Source organism: Papilio polytes, unplaced genomic scaffold (genome assembly GCF_000836215.1).
Source record: "Papilio polytes unplaced genomic scaffold, Ppol_1.0 DF822845.1, whole genome shotgun sequence".
NCBI lineage: Eukaryota > Metazoa > Arthropoda > Insecta > Lepidoptera > Papilionidae > Papilio > Papilio polytes.
Genome location: NW_013526359.1, coordinates 2,324,951 through 2,350,996, shown reverse-complemented (window position 1 = coordinate 2,350,996; position 26,046 = coordinate 2,324,951). Strand labels below are relative to the sequence as shown.

The window sequence follows — 26,046 nt, the reverse complement described above, 5'->3', positions numbered from 1 at the left end:
AGTAACACTAAAAATGTGATTGCTTTAAAACTACTGTAATCAATTCAATTCAAATAAATATCTGAGTTATAATATGTCGAATGTACCTTTATTTTTGTGTTTGTAAGAGTTTGTAATATACTACTTTAAAATGTAACATTATGAATTTGTCAGAGTCTATTGAGGACCGATGCATTTTAAAGAACGTATTCTGAAAGCGGGGCTTTGATCAATCATGCGACGAAAAAGGTTTTTGTGGTCGGTGAATGGAACTTTCGAATGGCGGATGGAGTTATTTTGTCGCGTCGACGTCGCCGTCGCCAGAACGTCTGCCAGTGGTCGCGGTGAAAGATTGCACGTCCCGCGAATAGGACCTTTTAAATAACTCCCAGAGTTCGCCGGGGAGCGGGCTACTTAGCTTCGGTGACTTGGAAATATTTTAGAAATCACAGCGAACGACTTTACTGTGTTATAGAAGAGTTTTCGTTCCATGTAAATATGGAAAGACCAGATTTAGGTTTTGATTTTTAGTAAAATAACAAAGATTTTTTTTAATACTTGTTTATAGCAACAGTTGTCCTAATAGCATATTTACTATATACATTTCCAATATTTCGGACTGAATTACAAAAAAAAAACAAATCCCAGCAAAACAACCATTGTAATAGGTATGTCACATAACTTTACAACATCTTCTAATAATACAAACATCACGTAAAATGGACCAAAACATTTATGTAAGACTACACTAAATTGTTCCGTAAAGTCTTAGCCGATATTAAACAATCCTTTTAAAGCTTTACAAAGTCCGGCGACTTTACAATTCAACTGCTAATAAGTCACATACAAGTTGAAAAAACAACCTAAAAGAAGAACGAGGAAGGCGAGGGCAAGTCGGGGCGAATTTGTAGCGGGGCCTTTGCCGTCGACGGCAGCGGGCTTACCGTGACACGGTTAAAGCCTTATTTTTGTGTCTGGCCTGCGCGCTTGTCAAGCTCCCGTCGTACAAAGCCATGTGAAAATATAGGATCAAAGAGTGCCGCGACGTAACCCTTCTTCAACAGCATCCGTTTTACACGCGTGCCACAAACATTTTTTTGTTTTTTTTTTGGACGTGTTAAATATGCTGCAACGCTGCGAGTGTTCGGCCGCTTTGTATGTAGTTGATACGGCCCATGTCACTCAACTGCATTTTCATAACTTTAAAGGTAGCGTGTGTTGACACCGTATGTGAATTTGACACTCTTTGATATACAAAGCGATTTTTTTGAATGTGCATGGTCATTTTTGTATATTTTAAAGTATTAAAAAGGTCTCACTTTAAAAGTCAGGCTATATTTAATTCTTTGTGTAGAACAACGAGCTTATACGCTCGGAAAACGCAATGTACTCTAAACTCTAAACAATCATGCGTTGTTATCTCATAAATTTTATAATACACGTGTCCAATTTTTCAAAGTCTTCACAAAAGCGTTGTTTTGGCCCCATTCGTGTCTTCTCCCTATTTCTGTCGTAACAAAGTGCCGGAATCCCGGGCGATACAAAATAAGTTTAGGGGCCCCTTTGTCTGATGCGGTCAATGTTATCGCCGGGACACTCGGAGGTGGCTCACGCGTGCATGAGATAACTTTCTTTTGCCGTATTATGCACGCTCTATTGTTACACGACTTACGTGAGATTAGTGGACAGTATTTTTTCGTGACCGCAAATGTAAATACTCCAGGGAATGAAAACGTTGACCAAAGTAATACGTGATAAGCAATTGCTTAAAATTTACGATGATGTTTTACTACTAGCTATAAGGTTAGGTATACAATGAAGTAGACGGAGTAAGTTAATTGAAAATGCTATTGTTGCAGTCGGCATCCGCTCAAGCGGCGCTGCAGGCGGCACAAGTGATTTCCAACAGCGCGGGCGCTGCGCTCGTGGCCGGCGCCGGCGCCGCGCTGCAGCCCGCCAACGGGGGCACTGAAATACAGGTGAATCACATAAAGTATTTACACCCGCAACCCACAGGTAAAGACAAAGAGTGGCTTCTATTCACAGTATGGACTTGGCACATATCCCATTGCGTACCAACTACATTTACATGTCTACATTGTGCTTGTCGGTTACTTTATAATTTTAGTCTATATGGTTATTGCCACTACATATTTTTATTCATTCAATCATAACATGATATAAATAACAAACAGCAAAGGAAATTAGGCATAACGTAATTCGGTGTACAGTCAGAGGACATTCCTTCTATAGCGATAGAGTTAAAACGTTTAGAAATAACAATAACAACTAAGTGGACTTGTCTAGAAATAGCTTAACTAAGTAAAGTACTTTATATTAATAGGTGAGTCAAGGGAAAATCTACAATCTTTGCCTATCCCCTTGAGTCTTCCCTCACTACAGATACAGAAGATTTACCTTTAATATTCAAATCTTCTTTAAATATTACTCCTTACAATAACGTCTGAGTGCATTTAGCCACAATATACCCTGACTTACCAAAACTGTTTACCAGACCATCTAAAATATTACAAACTCGTACTACAAATCAGCTTTAGTATCCCCGGCGACCGAGCGGAGGAAGTAATATACGTAGATACGTACCTCCGGCCGACTAAAGTGACCGCAAACAACGCTTATTACCGACTGAGACTTAGGCCTGCACTAAACTGTTGCCCACTAAAGTTTATACTAATATTTATTGCTATCAAAGATAAATACTGAATTGATTACAGAAATACGTAAATAAATAAATCTATTTTTCAGTATTAGGACTGTTAAAACTCACAACTGCTTGAGTGTTGTCACTTCTTTTATTTCAATTTAAAAGTTCTTTGAATTTCCATTAAATTACGAGTACCTACTTTACGTTAAAGTATTAATTTAACGCTAATACTTATTACTCAATGTGATACTGAATCTCTTAGCAGCTGGTGTAATTACGGTGGAATATTAAATCGGCATCAAGATGCAATTTGCAAGATCTAAATAAGCTAAGAGCAGGGTCATGAGAGGTCAAATGTCGCTTAATTAACTAATACGTTAAGAATTAAATGTTATCTCTTAACTTATCACAAATTGAATTTATTCAATTAATAGAACAATCTCAAAGACATTTGTCATGAAAAAAATAACAACAGGGAAATGGTACTTGACGAAATTGTAGTCCAAAAATGTTGGTAATAATCTTTTGTGTACTAAGTTTGTATTTAAATTTTTTTCTTTCTGTTATTACTAATGTAATTATTTATTTATTATGTATCATCAGGGCGGGCCGAATACAGTGCTGCGCGTGATAATCGAGCATATGCTGTACCCAATAGTACTCGACGTGCTGTATTCCATCTTCCAGCGGTACGGGAAAGTGCTCAAAATCGTCACATTCACCAAAAACAGTGAGTACTTTACTTCTATATTTCATGTCACATTTATACTTGGTTATTCCAAGAAAATGTTGAGCATATGATTGGTATAGTTTAATTAATTTTATACACGGGGAAGAATGAAAAAAATCGTTAAGAAACGGAGAAATAAAAACTAAAGAACAATTCTATCAAGAGGTAGAATTCATTTTTGTACGATAAAACATTATGTGAAGATGTGATCGAAGGATGGTACGAGCTAGTAAAAAATTATTAACGTTGCGTTTTGTCTATTTTTAGATGATTTAACGGTAACAGTGATTAAAGAAAGTTATAAATTAAATGATAACCATGTTATAGTGATAGATTTAGCAAACACAGGGCGGAATCCAAGGGCGCAATCCGTTTAAAATTTAAATCGCACCCTCATGCATATCCTAAATAAATCCGGTGGCAGGCAGGTACGTAGGTACATATTTGATAAGCCACAGGGCGGCCGCACCGCACTTCCAGCTAATTATAAAGTTAGTTTAAAAACCTTAATCAAATCTACACATTTCCGAAGTAAGTAACGTTTTATATACAAGGCCCGCTCAATTCTTTTTACATATTAATGCGACCGAGTCCGCCGAAACACCTCCAAACAAAGTTTCCCGAGTAGAAAGTGAAGAGGAGCGCTCCGTTTACTGTCTCAATCGAACCCTTGTCAAACAACTGACATCGAATTTACAAAAATACTTATTTATTCAGAAGTAGACGCCTGTTTATATTTATTACGTGCAATTTACTCACCGGTGGGAATTTAATCTTCTGAAAACACACAAAGAACTCAAACTTATTTCTTTGTGAAAGCGAAACTAAAATATAAATCACATAAAATATTAAAACAGTGTTTTAGTAGACGAATGGCACATTTAACTTGCAGTTCAAATGTATCTTTGATTTCTTGATATGAAAACTTAATTAGCAGCACAGCGTTATGCAAATGAGCCGCTATAGGGGGCGCGAGCGTCGACGCCGGCTATCGCGCTACCTCCGCTAATGCAGCATTTCCAATTTCCGAACGTCGCGCCCCGACCCTTGCTCACTTTCCGAAACTGCTGTTTGCTTTTTTGCCGCATTCGTCATTGTCCAATTGTAAAAGCTTTTGTCTCTAACGGTCTGCCATTATTTACCGACTCTCCCCCTTTCGTTTTAAACTAACTAAACGCTACTTCACTTTGAAAGATTTCATCTTCTGAAACCTTTGTGTATTTCATGTTTATTATTTAGTTAAGCATGCGTTATTGAATGTTGGTATATTACCGACATATTTTTGAGTATGTTGTAAATTTGATCACGAATTTAAACATTACATTGTTAGAAACGTTTTCTCGTAAAATCCTTTTAATAGAATGCAAAGTAGAAGAACAAATTCTAAAACAAATATACATTGTAGGAAGTAGAGTTTGCTAAGGGTACCCTCGGCGAGTAAATATACACAACACGGAGCATACAAAGCTGCGGCGGTATCTGGCGCGGCACGGGCTAACGGCGCGGCGGCAGATCCCAGATCGGAAACGTATAAATCCCTACTTCAATTATCCTGTCTCGTGGGGAGCAAATAAACCACATATTTCGTTTCCAATTCACTTTCGATACTTCAGTACGCGGAATGAAGTTATCTGTCTAAAGTTAAGTAACATGTAATGGCTCGACTAGCACTCTTTACGAAGGCATTCTTTCTCCTTCAAATATTTACATGAAAATGTCTGTTAGCAATCGAGTAAGGCGTATCGCGTTTATTGTTATGCAAAAACCAAGATTACAGTATAATGTTTGAGCATATTCGGAAATATTTTGCCGATGTTTTACGACCACGGTAACATATTTACACGTCGATTATTTCTGTTGGGGAATTGGATCCTCTCAACCTTTATCAATCGTGATCGCAAATAAACGTACGGCTTTCGTGATTTATAAGATTCAATATTATTCCCTTTATTTACTTGTTTACATAATTTTCCATACCATAAAATATATTATAACTTGGACCACTTAGAATTTGTTATCGAATTTGAGTTCGTGTTGTGTCTCGTTGTGGTTTTCATGAGTTTCGGGGAGTTGAGCCGATGAATATTCCGGAGTTTTTATCATATTACGCTAATGAAAGCGACAAAGTTGCAAATTGTTCGGTTTATTCAAATGTAGCAATGAAAGAGCGCCGTTTAAGTCTATTGTTTGCGCGTCGCGTCTCGTTAGCACGTCGGGCGAGTCGTATAACGGAAGGTTACTATCATACGCGCTCGCAATACCGAAACAAATCTCAATGAACGGCGCGGAGTCGCTGTAATCCTACCCGTCGCTCCCCGCACCGCCTCTTACCCTCGCCCGATTGGCTTTATTAAGGTGTAGCAGACCGCTACAATTATTATGCGTCCCCTGTTTGTGGTAGATGTTGTGTCTATGTCGCTGTAGGATTTCCGTAATTAAGGATTTGATTCGTCCACTGGCATAATCTTACTCGGCCTGTTTATACCTAGGTTTATTACTGAATCATGTTCTTGTAACAATTTTGATTTGGGATCATAATAACATCCTATATCAGCTTTATACAAATAGAATTTCCTTTAATAATTTCCTAAAGAAGTAAGTAGGTTTAGTTAGATTTTCAAGTGAAGCCGTCCACGTAGCTAAGCTGGATGCGCAGGTAATGGGCGAACATCGGCGGCTGAAAGCGCGCGTAATTTGCCAGGAAGCATTCAAGTTCAGCAGAGCACGTTCAATGGAGACGAGACGGTGAGATTTAAGATATCACATTATGGTGTAATCTGAGTCCCGGTGGGGCCGCGGGGCCGCGGGGCCGCGGGGCCTCAGGGCTAAGGGGCGCAGGGACTCCCGCTGTAATTTACATAGCGGAAGCGACCTCTTGGCTGCCCACCAAAATGAGGATTAGAAAATTTTAATTTCCAAACCCCAATCCCTCAGCTCTTGTTTACGTATTGGTTTAAATATTTAATATGTTAATCTAGCCCGGTCTCTCCAACTTTCAATAAATTTAACTCGATTGATACAAATCATTTAAATGTCGCTTATGAATTCAAAGTAACTTTAATAATTTCGCTTATGCAAATATTGTAACCCAAACCTAATGTGTAATTGATTAGTTATTTAAACAACTAAAAAAGTGTTCAACACAGCTTACGTTTGACACAATTTAATCATAATTCAAAGAGAAATATGTATCCAATAATGGTCGCTGGAGTTTTTCCAATAATGTCAAAGTAAATAGTCCCACAAATAGTGTTTATTACGCGGTGCGGGACCCGTAAGGGCCGTGTGCAAGTGGACATTTAGCGGCAAAGTTATGCGGAAGGGTCGCAACCAAAACGTTATCCTGCCACTCACTACAATCAATAACGACATCGTATAAACTAGAATAACACCCTCATTGTATTACAAAAGTATAACCATAATCGGTGGATTGATTTTAATATTATTGCGAAACACCCATAGAAAATAATTAATTAACCGTTAATTAACATGTCCTTTATGGTTTGCAATTTATTTTACGCTTTAAATGTAAAAACTAGGGTTTTGATGGAACTCTCCTACCGCATCCGCAAGTGCGGAACTTACGCAAGAAATGATAACTCCGTATCCGATTCCGCTTTCGTTATTTATTATGCGGAGGTATAACGGAGGTTATATTCCTTTTTTAACGCCAGTGGGGCGATTAGGTATCGTTTATGCGTCCCGCACGGGCGAGATATGTCTAATAACTATAATCAATGTGTATTTTGAATTACAAAGTTTGAGTTTTTATTTATTTAATGAATCGCAATTAATATTTTATTATTGTCATCCGCTTCCGCTTCCCTTAACCTCCGCTTTTGCAGAGGTGAAGCCCTTCGCCTCCGCATCGCATCCGGTTCCGTTAAAATGGCCTCCGTTACAACCCTAGTAAAAACATGTTTGTTATTAAACGAACATAATTAATTTACCCCTTTTAAAAATCATCAACAAACATACTATGTTTAACACTACGATGGTTCGATACTCAGTAAAAATACAATAACTGTCGGACCGTTACGAAATAGGTAAGTTGTGAAAAATATGGGCCCCAAAGAGCATTTAAGTATGTATGAAGGAGACAGCGCGTTACTTTTAATTTAGCTAGACGTTCCTTACCTTGAGTGGATTGGGCACTTCTATATTTTATAAGACCGAGGAAATTGTTAAAGGAGAAGGAAAACAGCTAATAAGTACTTATATTCTCGGAGGCGCGCCGAGCTAATAGCGTCATATATTATTTAGTTGCGCTATATGTATAAATGTTACCTACTATATTTATGGGAGAAATAAAGTAATAGAACGAAACTTTATTAATAAATTTTCTTCTCTCATATTTACAAAGGTTTTTGCTAAAAAGACACTTCCTAAAGCTTCTAACTATATCATGTCCGATGAATGAAAAAATGTTACGTCCGGCTTTAACATGAAAAATAAAACGACACTGTCTAATGGTAGGTTATGTGGCTAACGCAGGTGTTGCCCGAACGTTGTTTCTCGTAGCTAAAAATGTGAATTTATTCGCTCACCCCACAGGCGGCAATGATCGCTGCGCTCACACCTAAATTAGGGTTCCACTCCCGAGCCTGCCGGTAAACAAACGACACTATAAATAACACTCTAGCCTTTTACTATTAACTGCTTTTTGAATTCATGATTCTCTATGAAAACTGTATGTTTTCAATAGAAAAGTTTACTAAGGTGATCGAGGTAAAATTTTTTTTAGTAATAATTTGAATTTTAAGTAACTATTCACGCTATAATTGTTATTGTGTCCTAATATGTTAAATCATACATTTATTATTGACATAAACACGCAAATATCATTAGTGAAGTTTATTTCAGTTTATTACAAAAATGAGTTACTTAATTATATTTTAATTGTGGCTATGAACTTGATACCTGAAAATAATTATTATAAATTTACTTGATGTATGAATAACTTTAATTAAACATAGAAGTACCAGTGACTTCTTTAAAAGACGAAACGAATATTATAATTAATTAAAGCGTATACAATTTTATTTTTTTAGTAAAACAAATTACGGGATAGGTTTATGCAAATATTCCAAAGCGGTGTACGTGATAAAATAGCTGCGGTGCACCTGAGGCGAGACTTCACTAAACTCTCGAGGACTTAGCGCGGAGCGTCGCACGTTGAACGCCAATTTCGTCTTGTTAGAGCGCGCTCGTAAACATGATATTAGTTGTCAACGAATCTCTAAAACATCTTCCTTTTAAATACCGTAAAACCCAACCACGTTTATGCGATATTGCGGAGAACATGACGTCTTCCTGTGTAGGTAGTAGGTTATTGAAGATAAAATTAATTTTAACCCTGTTTCTTTGCGTTTAAAAAGTTACTTCATTTCCGGTTTTCTTGGTAATTCACCTGTAATTATAGTATTGTCCAGAGAATAAGAAATAAATTTTATAAGATTTATTGAGATTGATTACGTAAGACTGCATACGATTGTGTTGACAAACTATTAGAACCAATTATACCAGTAATTTTGTAAAGTTAGGCACTGGAAACTAACTTTTATGTCATAAAAATAAGCATCAGGTGGGCTAAAAGAAGTTATTTTGTTCCCAGATTCGTTTCAAGCGCTCATCCAGTATCCCGATACGGTGTCGGCGCAGACGGCCAAGACGGTGAGTACAAACAACTTTTGTTTTTATTTAAAAGTTTGTAAAGTTAAGCCATAAAACAAAGTTCTTATCGCAGCACGTTTCATTCACCTTAATGACACACTTTAGAACTATCTCTCGACGACCAATGACTAAGTTTTCACACTTCATCAGTTCTCTTATTGGATAACAGTATCACAATGAGAATGAAATTTATTACATCTAATTAGTTTATATGACCCATTACTTCCCCATTATAAATTACTAGCATTCGCCCGCGACTCCGTTTGCGTAGAATTTAAAAAAACAAAAGCGAGTAGTCTATGTGTTCTTCCAGACTATGCTCTACCTCTATGCCAAGTGGTGATCCGTTCAGGAGTTTAGGCTATAAACTCTAACAAACATCAATCTATCCAACTAAACTTTTGCATTTGAAATATTAGTAAGATTATTTTTTTCTTTTTGATTCATTTACGGCTATCATGGCCTCAAACAGAGTATATTGTTGTTATTTAAAAATGTGTCACAAACTTGTTTAACTTGTAATAAAAGCATAAAAGCCGTACCTCGCAGTACATAAATCTAAGAACACAATGCACGTCAGAAGCGAAGTGCTAACAAACACGCGAGGTTTACGTGCATTTAATAACAATAATATCGGCAAACAACAGCCGCTGTAAGTCGACAATGGCCCGCCCCGAACTCGCCGAGTGGGACATCATTTTTCTCGGCCCAACTTTTCCCATTCGCTATTCATTTGCGTTAGAAGTTGGACGTACTCCCTCCTACTGCAGCGACTGTTTTAACTTTATTTCTGATGCAATGTTCAGGCCAAATTAAATTTTGTTTTGCGGCTTCTGTAAACTTTGATTCCCGCCCGTAATATAGTGTTTGTTTTTTATCAATGAGCCATAAACGTGTCATTAATTTGAAACGTTAATAAGACTTTAAAAAAATCAAAGAGTATTTGTATTTGACAATTACGGTTGGAAGAAATAGAAAAGCTACAAGTATCTAAAGTTTAAAATGATTAACTTAGTAAATACGACAGAGGCGACTCTGTAATCCAAAATCCAAAATAAGTCACTGTTCATGATAAAAACATCACATAATACGGTGAACATTTTATGATAGTACTTAGAAATCAATAAGTAATTAACGATGGGGACATAAACCACAAAGTGTTCAGATTGAATGTGGATGGCTACAAAGGTAGAGAAAGACCGAAGAAAGTATGGGTGGATTGTGTGAAAGAGGATATGCTTAAAAAAGGAGTGGATTCAGATATAACGACTGATAGAGATGTATGGAAGAGCAGCACATACTGTGCCGAACCTCCGTAAGGGGTAAGGGCAAGTGGATGATGACTCAATGAAATCAGTAAACTGTAATAAACAATTTACTAGCATTGCCAATTAGACAGACGACTTCAGTTTCCTAAGAGCAATTAACAGAGTGTAAAACTGTGGTCAGATTACTCGTCTGACAAATTAATACGTTCTAACGGGGAAACCTTTCGTGAAATTGAGATATCACCGGGAAAGCGGAGTGGTGAAAACTTAGTAACGCTAAGTCGCATCTAGTGGATAGGCACGATTCGAATTGTACGTAATACTCGGAACTACCGCTACTGTTCAACATTATTACTGTATCTGGCTTCATTTTCAGATGCGCTTAGCGCTGATATAAAACTGAGTACTTGTATGATTATTGAAATGTTTTCTTTATTTAAACTTTTCATGCTTGGACAACATGAAAGTTATAGAAGAAATTAAGAACATGGATAATACAGATGTCATTTACATATATTATAGGTTAATATTTATTTCTTCTCATTGACAATTCGACATTCGTGTACTGTTGTTTAAATATTGATGTGTAAATAACTTGGTCAGTCAGTTACGCTGTTAATTTAAAAGACCTGCAGTCAGTCAATCGTTTTATTAATGTTTAATGTCAATTGCAATTTTAACTTTAATTTTAAATTCGTTCTTCAACAGAGTTTAATTCTTGTAATTATATGATAAATATAAATATTTATACGATATTAAAACTGATCTTATCAAACTTTTTGAAGCTGTGCAGCAATTCTACGAAATTTGCTACTCTCGTTTCAAGATTAGATCTATTTTACGTTTAACTTTTTTTTTATAACGTAAGGTGGCAAACGAGCAAGCGGCCACTTGAATCCGCCAAAATGGCGAAGCGACCGCTGCCCATAGACATCCGCAATTGCAGATGCGTTGCCTACCCTTATACGACGGAGGAGGAGACGCACATAAAGATGATATTTCCCCTTCCTATGCATCTCCTCCACCGTCAAATCCACTTCCCCTTCCCATCCTCTCCTTATAAGAAAAGGGTGATAAAGAGAAAGGGACTTAAATTAGGCCTCCGCTATGTTCTATTTGCAAATACAAAAACGACAATATGCGCTTCATGTTGCGACGCAATGTAAGACTGAACACCAATTAACAGGGATCTAAATGAAAGACAAATTAGAGATCAAACTATCCAACTATAATCTCTGCTAGAATCAGTAGGTACATCTACCGTAAATGCTAAACTATATGCTATCGATTATGATTTTAAATATTTCATATGTATTACGTAGCATTTGAATATAATGTAACTGGCCACTAAGCGGCGAATCCAATTTCGTCGTCGTCCTAAAGCCGTCGTATCGGGCGCATCCGCTGAATACGCACGCGATATTCTGGCTTCGGCTTCGGTGTAACCGCGGATTTTTCTCAGGCTGTAATTGAAATGTCCCACAAGGTAAGTGGCAGGAGAAGTAAGAGGTACAAAGTGAAGTGAAGCCGGATAGTGCTTCAGTCACAAAGGGCACAGTCGGATGCTGGAGCGCTGAAATCCCCCGATCCCCGACTCTATGATCCTTGACATAAATCTCTAACCTCGCCATCAAATCTTTTCCGAGAGCGGCTTATGTGCCAGACACGAAATGTAAGCTCTTAATGTGCTCAATTCTTGTAAACCACATTGTACATTTACCCGCGATAATGTACTGCCCAAGTAAACAAGTAACACCACACATGATTCATGAACTAAGCCTGCAAAAAGGACTTTGTGTCTTTGCAGTGATCCGCTACACTTTCTTTAACACTGATGTATTTCTTAATACTCACGTAAGTAATCTTTTCTTGTCCCTTGATGTCAGTGCTATCTTTAGAGCAGTTAGTAAATTATTAATGACGTGTAATGAATTTATATAAATATTCTGCATTGAATATGAATGCGTTCCGTAATTCTAAGCATTGGTTATATTCAGTGAGTGGAGTGCGGTCGCCTTAATCATAGCTCGGTGAGGCGACGGCTCCATCAATAAGTTATGATTGATAACGGGCCGATTCATTCGTCGCCTCCCTTATGTTATACACGTATGTCCCTGTAACATAGGATAGACAAGTCCAGTGGTGAATGTTAATCATTACTCTAGTAGATTGCAATGATTGAAATTAAGAATTCCGGAAGTTTATCGAAATTAGTTTTGGAAAAATTTACACTTGATACAGAATAAAAATAAAGTAAATTAACTATATGTTGTATATCGCAATATATAACCGTTGAATATGAACATAAAAATATAAACCAACATAATAACTCCACTATTTATCAATAGCAAACTTTCTATTGTTTGCTAAAGAAAACTCGGCACTGATTGATTTAGCGAAATAAAATATTAAGCGAGCGCCTTACCCCAGTGCGACGCTACGCGACGCGGTTCAATATAGCGAAAGCCGAGGTTAAAGTTTATAGAGTCGAGGTGCGGGCTTTTGTTTACATTTTAAAATTGCACTTTGCGATGCGGCCACGTCTCGCCGCGACCTTTCCATAACGCCAGCGCCGAGACACGTGCAAACAATGTAACTGTCGAAAATATGACGACGTCGCTTTATATGTGTACCTCGTAATACTTTACTACATATCATTATGTATTTCAAAACTAAACGGTTTTTTTTATATTTTCAACTTCCAACGTTGCAAAATTTAGTGCCATTAGATTTAAAAGTCAAACCTTTAAGACTATAGATTAAAAATATTATTAGCGTCCTTACTGGCAAGGAAATAGAGAGCAGTTCTAAAGGCATACAGATTGAATAAATCTGATTATGATGGTAATTGTGAAAATTCTCAAATATATATTTTTAAAGTCATTAAAAATGTATTACCACGAATATAGAGTTACTAATCGTGTGTTACTTTTTTTGAATAATACAAAATAATACTTTACTAAAGCTAAACTCAGGAGACACGTTTTAAATAAAGTTTAAAATATATTCGTAGTAAATTTTGCAACACAGTACAATTTCAAAGTATATATTGTTCAGTTTACCGTTCATTCTGCGAGCTGTTTCAAAGCATTCTGTTAGTAAATATCAACCTTTTATCCTCTAAAAAGATCCGAAAGCGTTTTGCGTTCGAAAAGTTCACTCGATGTTTTAAAACACTTAGTTTAACTACAATGTAAAAATGCAGTGGAATGTACCTGAATCCTGTACAACATTATTTTAGATAGTTGCAAATTGTTTCGATTATGTAGCAGTTTTTAACAATAAACTTATGAAAGACAACTTTTGACGGATTAGAACCCACCTACGTAAATCACAAAACGATGGATTAATGAGAATTTAAACCGTCGTTTCCTTTGTATGTTACTTCTTCAATTTGAAGTTGTTCAACAAGAGGTGAGGAGTTCGTTTAAAATTGCACGTGCCGCCTGTGTTCAGTCCGCAGGCTGTGTCAACAGGGCCGTGGAGTAGCATCATCTAGTTAGGTGTCGAACATTGTTCAGCAGTTGTTTTGTTAGTGTTGGTGCGGCCGCTTTGCTCGTAATCATGAACACTTCAAAATGTCCCAAGGATTACGGCTAGAAATAACGTTAACACTTCACTGCTTAACTATAATTGTATAATTCTTCATCTTCAGTGCCCACACCTTTGACTAAACTATCGCACAACTGTTTAGTGTCGCTTTGATTCCAATGAGCTTATATAGAGGTGCGCATAATACTCGATTTTGTATGCAACTAAACAGTTGAATGGGCTGCGAAACAATCGACAATCGTACAACTGTAGTGCGCCCGCTCATATACGTTTGGATGTAATTTTAACGACTGCTAAATATTTTCTAATGTCAATAGAATGGTCGCAATTTAGTATGTATTTATAGTCAAAATAGTTTTCATTCACGCTGTCAACCGTATTACCAACATTGTTCTGTTCACGCTCTGTCCAAAATCCAGTCGCAGTCAAACGTTTAAGCGTAAAATAATCCAGGACATTTTCATGTAACATTTATCCCTTTGCGTTTCATTGTAGCGCTTAAAGCTTTTTAAAATAATTTTCCCATTAAAAGCTTTTATTGAATACAAATCGGCATTCGTATTGTTCTATAATCGCCTTTTATTCCAATTTTACGCTTTGTTTCAGCATTAAAATCAAATATTATTCTTTTTTGACGGTTTACGTTTACATGAATTTGTGACAGTGGAAGTTTTACCTACGTATGACCAATCATGTACCGAAATTTTAATACAGGACGTGATTAATTTAGCATAGAAAGAAAAAACTCGTCAAATTTTATGACGAAAAAGAAGATTTCTTACTATAACATTGCAAAAGATAATAATAGGAGCGGCAAGGTAACAGTAAATCCAAAGTTCCCCGCTACCACTATCTGTCGCCTCAAATTAGGGCAACTTCGAGTATTAATTACATTGTCTAATGGTCTTGTAACGCATCCCTAAATGTGTACGTTAACCTTTAATTCTTAAGTTGGTATGCTTCATTTGTTTTTTCATTTTGTTTTTAAGAGTACAGTTTATATTTAAATAACTTAGAGTATATGAAAATAAATAGAATATATCATAGGTTGTTTTTCAACGTTGAACATTTGATAAACACTGTTTTTTTTTAATTTATACTTTCGTTTTATGTTTATAACTTTTCGGAATGTTTATTCATTACATAACGGCATTATTTTAAAGCAAACTTTCCACATATGAAATAGTAATATAAGTTAAATTTATTAAAAAAGTAACGAATACATTGCACGTTAATAAACAAGGAATATAAATAAATATAATATTTCGATGTCGCGCCACTAAAGAGAATTAATTGAACTGCAATTCGTCACAGCGCAATCTCATTTCACGATTATTGGAATTTCGTGAATGACCATTTCCTATCGGAAGATCAACGAATTAAAATGTGCAATATTTTATATTGCATTTATTTTGTTACGGTATCGAGTAAAGTGCTGCTACTGGTTAGTTAGAAGCGAGTTCATTTATCCGATAAGTTGTTTTACGAACTAATTGAACGTGTGCTCCAGAGCGGATACAAATCCGTTCTGTGTTTGTATTGTACCACTTTACCTGTTATCTCTCAACAAACTGGACTATTACGTTTCGTTATGCGTGCTGTTTGTTAAGTTCCTTATGTAGTCAATCACATTAATATTTAAACATAACTAAGCCTAGTTTTCGGTTACTATTGGTAGTATTGCAATCCGGAACTTTATTGTGATGCTAGGAAATAATAGAATTAAATCACAATTGCTTTAACCCTTTAGGGAATGTCGTTTGAAATATACTATAACGACTGGCTGTTAAAAGTACACATTCAGAGTTTTTTTAAGTGTAAAAAAACCTCTTAAAATAATATCTTGACAACAAAAGAACAATACAATTAAATTATTCCATCAGACTGGCAACGAATGAAATGGAATAGGAAATATTTAAAACATTTGTGCAATTCCCGGGGGCGGCATCTACGAACAAAAACTGAATGCATTCCGGCGTCAGCGTAATCCGAGCACCAGCAACAGAAGCACTGCGCTGTGAGCTATGTGCTTTTGCCCTCTTATAAATATTAAACTCAGCGAACTTGGGACCCGCAACAAAAACGTTTATCTGGTCTTCGTGGAAAAACCGCCAGAATTAGCAACAGGGGGTGGATTAAGGCGGACCGCACTTAATCCTTCACTAAGAAGGCTTTGCTTAAACGAGTTCTAACGAGCTAAAGATAAAACAATTACCGGGGACGTGATTAAGAGATACGGAGGACACTTGTTACGTCTTACGATGACTCTGTCTTGCTCCTTTGACGGCCACTTTGCTGTGATTTTAGCTAACTCTTATTTATTCCATTCCCCGATTTCCCGAGGCGGAATTTGGAGCTCATTAGTTAATGGTTGGAACGAAACGAGCATTATTTATACCTTTTATTTATACACTGTTCTTCTTCAAAGAATTTGTATTTATCATTGTTTGGATGAATATCTAAATCTACGTAATATGTTTACTGTATTATATTCATACATATTTTATAAGACGCAACTTACGTATTAGAAGAAATTGGTTTCGGCTATACAAAAGATAGGAGTACATTTTTAGTTTGTTAGGTTAGTAATTATATTGTAAAATAAAAATATTAGTTAACTTCTGACATTTCTCATAGTTGTAGATAGTAATTAAACACCAAACTAAGCAAATATTTGATAATTAAAGGACTATCTTGAGAATATTAAATCGCGACTAATCGCTATTAGTCGCTTGTGTATTGTAAATCATTTCACCCCATAGTAGACTAATTAATAAATGCTTCAGTTATCTTAAACTTATTACGGAGCGTTAATAAATGTTACGTTAGAGACGTCATTCATGCTATAACTAAGTTAGCGCTAGTCGATAACTTGGAAAAAGAACTAAGTTAAGTGCCCCTACATAAATTAACCGACTAAGTAGTAAAAAAGTGACGTAAATTGTTTCACGTAATAAATGTAACCCTAGTTTTATTTACGCAATTTGTTTTCTAATATTGTTTAGGGAGGCTTTAGATTATACACTAATTTGAATTTTTAAATGCACATTTAAGATCCTTTGCTCGAAGCAAAAGATATTAGAATTGTAAATTAATTACCGATTACGTCGCCACGCTTTTCGCCAGCAGTCAGTCACCGAATCGATTTGGGCTCGAGCCTACAAAACTAATTACGTATCGGAGCGATCTTCATCCACGCTTTCTTACGTGCTTTTCGTATTTCCATATAAGTTGAGCTATAAACGGGCCAATCTATTCACGTCTACACATCAGGGGTTCATTTGCATATAGAGCAGAAATTTATTAAATCTACAGCCAATATCCAGCTTTTAGACATTCAACTTTTACTTATTCTCTGCGGCTCGGAAATTTTTATAGTATTGCAAAAGAAAGAGCGATCGAAGGTGCTTTTTGATGTGTTTTTTTTTAGAATCACCTTTTTTTCTTTAAATGCTCTAGTATACTTTTTACGAAGTTCATTGTAATACACATGATTTAGAGTTTTGAATTACACGTTATTTTTTTTAGACTACGATATTTTCTTTGCGTTTACATTTCAATATATTGTTACAAAAGATTATATCCACGATAAAACACAATATCTGTACTTTATTACCGCACGTCCAACTTAGTTGTGAAAGTCTATTAAAATGTAAATTAAAAATTGTTGAATAAAATATGAATTATGGAAGCTGTAAATTGAATTGTCAAAAGCGCAATTAACCCACGTCTAAACTGCGTTAATTAATTGACGGAATATTCGTAATTGAAACTTTGGCACTCGAGCGTCGTTTTCGGGCAAATCATTCCATTAGATTACTCGTTTTACGTTATGGAAACGGTGACACTCATTTTAACTCCGATATACTGTTTTGGTGTGATGAGTGATATATTTTTAATAAAATTTAAAATTTGCAAACACTTTAAGTCCATATTTAATTTGGGACATAACTTGTGCAACGTAATTCCTTTAACGGTAGCATGTTTTCGAGTACAAAAAGCGTCTCACCTATGCTACATTCATTATAAAATATCGTGTACTTTTGGTGCCTGTGAACGAATAGCATAAAGCTCGCAGGAACGGGTTGAGTGCTGTTGCATTTTAATTAATTCTCTTTTCTATCGCGATGTAGTGTTATCTGGCTCCCGCAGGCGTCGTGGACAAACAAATAGCTGTTACGCGACGGCATGTTACAATTTTCATACGGTCCCTTTGTAATTTTTTCTTTGTAGTTCATGTATCGACTATTGATCCAAATTTGATATAAATAATATTCACTACTATCACAAAATAAATCCTTTTCAAGTGTTAAATACTGTATCGTTATGACACCAAATCTATCAACGCCACCTTCATTATCTTCCTACAACTTGCAACCTAGTTTGCCTTTTTCAGTTTCATGAGTTTTTTTTTTGTTTTACAGGCGCTGGACGGGCAGAACATCTACAACGGGTGCTGCACACTCCGCATCGACTACTCAAAGATGACTTGTCTCAACGTAAAATATAACAACGACAAGTCGCGGGACTATACCAACCCGACGCTGCCGTCCGGAGACGGCGACGCGCACCAGTTGTTGACCAGTGAGTTGACGCCACAGCGGGCCCGCCTCGCACTGGCCCTCGCATCCAGGATGAGTTAGTCCAACTAATGCCCATGCCTGGAAACTTTCTACACAAATCTAAGTTTCCCTCACACTCCTATTAGCTCGATATTTCTCATTTAAACCTTCTAGTAATGTCTAGTTTTGTACCCTGTAAGGTACTATGGGGTCGTTGGATTATCTTTTGGTATTTTATAAATCATCTTACGATCTAATGAACTAATCTCGGCACCTCAAATTTTCTATTAACAATCATAGATTACATTATACTGTGTAAAATTCGGGCTTAACATTTTGTTTAAATCTCTGATTTTTTTTTTATTAATTCATAAACTCTTTTGTAAGGATTCGCTTCCAAGGTTTTTTATATTGTTCCCTCTTTTATTTTATGATAATGTACAAATTATTACCTTATTTTAAAATAAGGAGCTTATTTAATTTCTTGATCATCTCTTTATTCCCTTGTTGCCGTCATTGTTTGTTCATTTTTTTTTCAAACCTATGTAAGGTTTTGTATTTCTGAAATTCCTATCATTCAATTATCATTAATATTGTGAGTAAGAGACATTTTGTATTTTCTTAAACAATCCTCGTATTGATTCTCATATGAACATATTTTCATAATATTTTCCGAATATAATTTCCATTTTTATTGTAAGGTAATTGAGTTTTATATTTCTTTTTATTGCACTTTTATAACCTACGCAAGTTGATATTAAAACCAAGAGCTGAACCCGTTAAGGTACGTAGTAAAATAAATCTCCAACATAAAATCACACAAGAGAACATTATTTCGAACTATGTGTCTGCGTTTGTAACTTCGCGTCGGCTCTTTTCTTGTTTATTATTCATAATCAATTTTAAATGTTTCCGCAGTGACTAATAACTTTTCATAAATCCTTACTGCGCCGTAGAGGATTGTAATATATGAGGATTATTCCGACAATGCCTATTTGTTGCTCGCATTACGTGATACCGCTTTAATATTTTAGATGTCGAGCAAAACATAATCTACATCGGGCTGAGTGTTTTTGTGTCATGCGGGCTTAGTTTCAACGATGTGATTAACAAATACATTTAGGTCGCGCTTTAATATTACAAATTCTGTTTCAGGTGGTGGTGTTTTGGCTCCGCCGTTTTTGGGGTTGGGATCCGGTCTGGCGTCACCATACGGCGTGGGCGTGGGCGGAGTGGGCCTGCCGGCGTTTGGCGCCCTCACTCTGACACCGGCGTCGCCCGCCCTGCGCGCTCTCGCCGCTCCACCGATGCCTCTGGCCACCGTTCTTCTAGTCTCTAACCTCAACGAAGAGGTACGTATATCAATACATGTTTTATCCTCGCCCGTCAATCAAATGTTAACTACCAGGGACCATAATACAATTCAGTAGCGAACACCCGATCGATACATTAGCACGTCAATTTCAAATATGAAGATTGACGCAACTCAAATGTGATTTTGTTAAAAATTTCCCTCAACATAAAATAATGTTAACAGAGAGTTGAGAAAAGTGTATCAAATCAGTAATTATACCTACGTTGTCTATAAAGTAAATCATAATTCTAACACAATAGCCGGTAACGTGCACTAAGACACATTTAATTTGGGATTTCCATTGAGCCGACACGAACTAATTGATGCCAACTAATACAGAACGTTACTGGCTGTTGCACATATATATTCTACTTGAAATCCTTGATAAAATAAGTTGCTAATTTATTATAGATATGATGTCAGATATCTTTTACGACTATTTATAATACTATCTCTTTCTCTCTCCTATTGTTTTAGATGGTCACGCCTGACGCTCTCTTTACCCTTTTCGGTACGTGTGCACATACATTCCGTATTTTATATTAAAACATTAATATTGCTCCCGAGCCCTTGTCGTCTGGAAGACAAATTGTCAGCTAACATTCTCCACTTCTGTACTGATAACCGCATCCGATTACTTTGCGATCGAAGCTTTGCTTGTTAACACTATCACTCTAAACGCTTTATTAACTTGTTTGACAATTTGTGTTTCAGACGCGCTAGTTATAGATAAGTAAGTTACTACCCACTGGTTTATGTTTTTATTTAGATGCCGGTGATACGCCATGTATTTACGACAAAATTACCTTGTCCTTTAGACAGTTTATGACGCATAAGCCTGATGTAATGGATAGTTTTGGTGGCGTCCCTTAGAACGTAGATTTATGATTGTGTACTTTGGGAATGTAATGAGAGAAGATACATAATGAATGTAACTATAATAATTGGCACATTCACCGTAGAAGAAAGAAGTTTGTTCCCGTTATGTAGAACTCCCGCTTAACACTTCCGGCCGGACCGAGGCCTTCCGCTGGTAACCTCTACAGCATTAATCGGAAGCTTATACGTGACCAGATTAGAACTTGAAATTGTTTTCTTCTTGTATTCATTTTCAATCTATCCCGCTTCACGAGTTACGTATTTAAACAAACAGCTAAATACATAATTAACGTGAAGTCGTGTGCTTAATACAACCTCAATAACCTAAGTAGGACTCGGATTTGCAAACATTTCGCTTCGGTCGTCCATTTCGTGTAAAGAGAACAATTGTTTGTGGCAAATGTTTGTTCAAATTTAATTATAACGTACATGCAGTATATAAAATGAACAACCGAGGTTCGCCGTCTCTCCTCAAATATATACAGTAGTATGAAAGCATTGCTTAGTTTCTGACGCATATTTTTATATGTAGGCGTGTATGGCGATGTGCAGCGAGTGAAGATCCTCTACAACAAAAAAGATTCAGCCCTAATTCAAATGGCGGAACCGCATCAAGCTCATTTGGGTACGTATTATTGTCGACTTTATTACATTTTCGTAAGGTTCATATTACAAGATATATTGAATAAAAGGTATGTTTCTCGTTTAGAATATGAGCGACATGTCTTTCTCTAGCCGCCTGCATTATGTTTTGTGTCAAGTAGTAAATCTGAGTAATGCATGTGTATAATGATAATATATTTTTCACTTTTTGTTACAGTCGTAGAGAGAAAGTCATGTTACAATTTATAAGTTTTGTAAATAGTACGTCAAGTATTCTTGTCGCCTTTTCTCTCAATTGGCATAGGTTATATCTTTATTATTTCTATTCGTAGATTCATAAATTAACGAAATACATTTAATATATTTTTATGGACTTGGAAATATAACAGAGAAATAATGAGCAATTTAGGGTGTAATGTCGTTAAGTTTGTAGCGGCCGTAATGTACGAGTCTCGGGTTTAAATCGTCATTATTAGTTCGCTACAGAATAATTATTTATGTCGCGAAGCTTTCCCGCAACCAACAGCCGAAATATGTTGCTGTTTTTTCTAATATTTTTAAAACGTATCATATACTTAGACATATTATTTTTATCGCGATACGACGATTTGTGGCACTTTAGTATTGTTTTGTTATTCACTAAAAGACATTTAATATTGCACTGATCTCTGAGGATGACCATGAATATCTTGTCGCAACACTTGTCCTCTACATCGAGAATAATTTGTCTCTTACATTGTAAGTTCTTCTTCTTCGTTTATTAGTTATTGATATGATGTGGTACAAATTAACAGCGATGACGCACATGGACAAGTTGCGCGTGTTCGGGAAGGCGATGCGTGTCATGCTCAGCAAGCACCAGACGGTGCAACTGCCTAAAGAAGGTCAGCCAGACGCCGGGCTTACCAGGTATGTCCTTTGTGTAATGATTAAGGGGATCCAACTAACTCATCAGGCGTATTATTTTATTTTGTTTCTTTTACATCATAAGTTAACAAGCGAGCAAGCGGCCACCTGAATCCGCCAAAATGAAGAAGCGACCGCTGCCCATAGACATCCGCAATAGCGGATGTGTTGCCCTTAATTGACGGAGGAGGACACACACATAAAGAGGATGTTTCCCCTTTCTATGCGTCTCCTCCACCGTCAAATCTACGTCCCCTTTCTACCATCTTATTATAAATCAAATTGAGCCACCGGCACCACACTCATCAGACGAAACGTAGAATTGCTCCCACTTCACGCCTGTCTTCAGTGTGTCCATGGTATTTCACCGGGCGAGCCGACCCATGCGTGTGAAAGTGTTAAAGGCTCTACCACTGTAAACTTTGTATTATATTTCGTTTTAATTGTCTGTGCATTGATTTTCAGAGATTACTCTCAAAGCCCGCTGCATAGATTCAAGAAGCCGGGCAGCAAAAACTACCAGAACATCTACCCGCCGAGCGCCACACTGCACCTCTCCAACATTCCGTGAGTTATCATTCATTTGGACAGCTATCATTAGGTGAGCGGAGCGGAGTTATGACGTGTACGTTTGTCCGCAGAGCGACCGTGTCCGAGGAGGATATTAAGGAGGCGTTCACCAAGCGCGGCTTCACGATCAAAGCGTTCAAGTTCTTCCCGTAAGTATTTTATTTCAACTGACAATCGGTTTATCACTTCACGCGCGCTAAATTTATTTCAAAGATCCATGTTTTAAAGATGCCATTTCAAAGAATAGGGGCCTGTCCCATCAACTTGTAACTAAATTGTCTGAAACAATCCAACGTGTAAAATATGTGATAGAAATATCGGATTTTGTTCACTTATCTGACAGTGACGTTATTTTTAAGCAGAGACTCTATCAGCTAATGGTGAGACAGACCCTTACTATTACATTTAGTCATAACAATCAGATATAACTAAACGCGTGAATTCTAAAAAATAAAAGACACCTTGTAAAGTTTTCATGGTGATCGTTTGTAAAAGTAAAATGTTGCCAAAATAGAAAAATAAGTTATTGATTATTCGTTTCGTCAGGTCGTGTCACTAGCCTGTACAAATGGACAGGCTGTAAACAATGGTATTCGCGCTGATGTTTGCGATTGGTGGCGATGAAGAGTTTTCTAACTAATAATAATGGAAAATGTCACTCGCATTAACATCAAAACTCGCGTTTAAATCTATCTAAAGCGAATGTTGCCATTTCTAAATAATTCGATCTGTTAGTAATGTTGTATGTTGTGAACGTTGCAGTAAGGACCGCAAGATGGCGCTGGTGCAGCTGCTGTCCATCGACGAGGCGGTGGCGGCGCTCATCAAGATGCACAACCACCAGCTCTCCGAGTCCAACCACCTGCGGGTCTCCTTCTCCAAATCCAGTATCTAAAATACATACGCAGCCGACATCGGAATATCACACAATTATACCCCGGCCGCTGTCCACGTTTTTTAATCTTTTAACGATACGATTTATCCGATTAATGTCAAGTTTTTGGGCTCAAATGAAATGTTATATTTATAATCGATTATATCGTTGACAGCGGCCGGTGTTGCCAGTCGCGTCCTCTGACAGTTGTGTCGCGTGTAAAATGGATTTCCTTATCTATAGTTGGCCGCGAATTAGCTACGACCTCTCACTCAAATCGAGAATAATGCTCGACTGAAATTTTTAAATATAATCTATATTACGCTTACTCGGATCAGTCTAGAAGTTAAGTGCTACTTTTTCCTTAGTGTAAATGTACAACTTACTGTAACTGTACATGTTATTTAAGGGACATTTCACTTGATGCGATCCAAGGACCTGGGATAGGTTACGTTATAATGAATTGTCATACGGAGAGGATTTATTTTGTGTGATATTCATCTTACGTTGTTTCCATGTTACGGATGTTTCCGTTGTGTTTACATTAGCCGTGTCTGTCGATGAATTTGTATTGTTTGCAATTAGATTGCGCTAGAATTATTTACATTTGTCATTTCCCAGTGCTAAGCAATGTGAGACATTGTCGGTTTACGGTTATTATTTCAGGCTATCGTGCCGTCTGAATACTTTAACATATTTATCACTAGTTAAAAACATATTTACTTTGTCACATATAATTTGCAGTTATCGATATAAGATTATATTTTATACATATATTTTATGCTCTATTTTAATATGCACAATTTACTATTATTGCATTTCTATTAAATATGGTTTTGTACGCATACACATTTTTTCTTTTATATAATTATGATAATGAAATGCTTTAGAAATGTGTATGTGTGTGCAATATTAGTTGTAGCAACATTTACATAGATTATGTTAGACATAGTTCATATATTATCTGTATCTCTCTTCCATATCTGTTACGTTTTCTATCTGTTCGTTGTTCCGATAGTCTTCTCTGTTAGTTAGCGTAATCATTACTCCTACGACTAGCGCCTAGTGAATATATCACGATATACATAAATGTTATGTTTAGTGACATAATAGTGACATGATGCATTTATTTTTATGTTAATTTATATTAATGGTAGCTGCAACATACTATAAATGCTCGTGCGTACATTTCACTAAGCAATTATTGATAGAGAAAATATTTATTTATACCCTGTTAGGAGTTCCGATGCCGTACGTTCGTGTGGCCTAGTGCGCGATGACGGATTCTTAGAATGCGCGGTTCACACTTGGCCAGTAGCGCTAAATAACTGGACTGGCAATTAACTGGCGCAGTGAGTCCATACAATCTATGGCTGGCCGCAACTCTTTAACTGTACTGGCGAAGTCTGAACCGCGCATAATATTCGTTGTGATGTGGTTCTGTGGCCGCACGACGATGACAGCGCCCCGCGCCCCCGCGGCCGCCGCCGGCAACGCTCAGTCAGTATTCGTGCTCTGACGCAGTTATTTCGTTAAGGAATCAGTATTTTAGTTTTATAGCTCTCCCTGTGCACTGTGTATATACCTAACGCTCGATTCAGTGAGCTCTCATTATTCCCGGACTGTCCCTTTTCAAACGAATTGGTTTTCACACATCTTTGCCTTCTTAAATTATTTGTAAAATGCGTCTAGTCCAATGCAAAAGAGATTAAGTTTTTGAATTAAGTAAGATCGTTTATGTTGTCGACGTTATATCCTTTCAAATTTCTCTCCAATGTTTGAAATTTCCTTGTTTTGTTAATCGTTTATTCGACATAGGATGGTGCCCAGCGAAGCCTATGCTATTAACTTAGGACCAGTTTTAAGTGTTCAGTTTTACGTCCAGATTATGTGATTAGGCAAAGCATGCGTGAAACAGATACCTGAATTATGACAAATTATTGCAAACGTTTCCTAAACTTTTCGAAGCGACGTGCGGCTCGAAGTTTATACTTGGACTGCAAAGAATTACATATCTTCGATGTCACAAGTAGTTAATCAAATATATATAGCAGATTGTTTGTTGTTTGTGTTGTTAACATTGAACGTTAGTAAGTCGTCTTCGTGCAGCTGACATGAAGTGACAGTTCAGTGATACAGATGAAAAATTTTCAAAGACTTCCGTCAGTTAGTGACTCTTGGGCCACAACGTTACAATCGATCGATACAAAAGTCGATATCAACTCATTCTCTCTAATTAAATAGCAGTCGGTAAAAAATTACATATTTACACTATTATAGAATGTATCGTATACATTGCGATTTAAGATATAAAAATAGAGCTTAGTAAGACGGTTAAAAGTAAAAAAAAAATAGTTTGACGTTAAAATGTAAGGTTTATTAGAGGAATTCGATAACAAACTGTATGATTCAATACCTACTCGTATATCTA

At 36.7% G+C, this 26,046-nt stretch overlaps 1 protein-coding gene across 7 annotated transcripts in view; it reads left to right on the top strand.

The window, feature by feature from the left end:
- LOC106105455 (polypyrimidine tract-binding protein 2) overlaps positions 1–26,046 on the top strand; it is a 316,933-nt gene extending 290,887 nt beyond the window's left edge. For 5 of the 7 annotated variants that reach the window (XM_013285753.1, XM_013285756.1, XM_013285758.1 and 2 more), the window contains 11 exons: positions 1,836–1,958; positions 3,248–3,374; positions 8,989–9,047; positions 18,292–18,505; positions 19,585–19,781; positions 20,261–20,294; positions 21,195–21,287; positions 22,060–22,174; positions 22,637–22,738; positions 22,813–22,890; positions 23,504–26,046. In XM_013285753.1, coding sequence (XP_013141207.1) covers positions 1,836–1,958; positions 3,248–3,374; positions 8,989–9,047; positions 18,292–18,505; positions 19,585–19,781; positions 20,261–20,294; positions 21,195–21,287; positions 22,060–22,174; positions 22,637–22,738; positions 22,813–22,890; positions 23,504–23,636 — 1,275 coding nt within the window. In that variant the 3' untranslated portion in view covers positions 23,637–26,046. The remainder of the gene's footprint in view (positions 1–1,835; positions 1,959–3,247; positions 3,375–8,988; positions 9,048–18,291; positions 18,506–19,584; positions 19,782–20,260; positions 20,295–21,194; positions 21,288–22,059; positions 22,175–22,636; positions 22,739–22,812; positions 22,891–23,503) is intronic. The other 2 variants (XM_013285754.1, XM_013285757.1) reach the window with 2 other exon arrangements.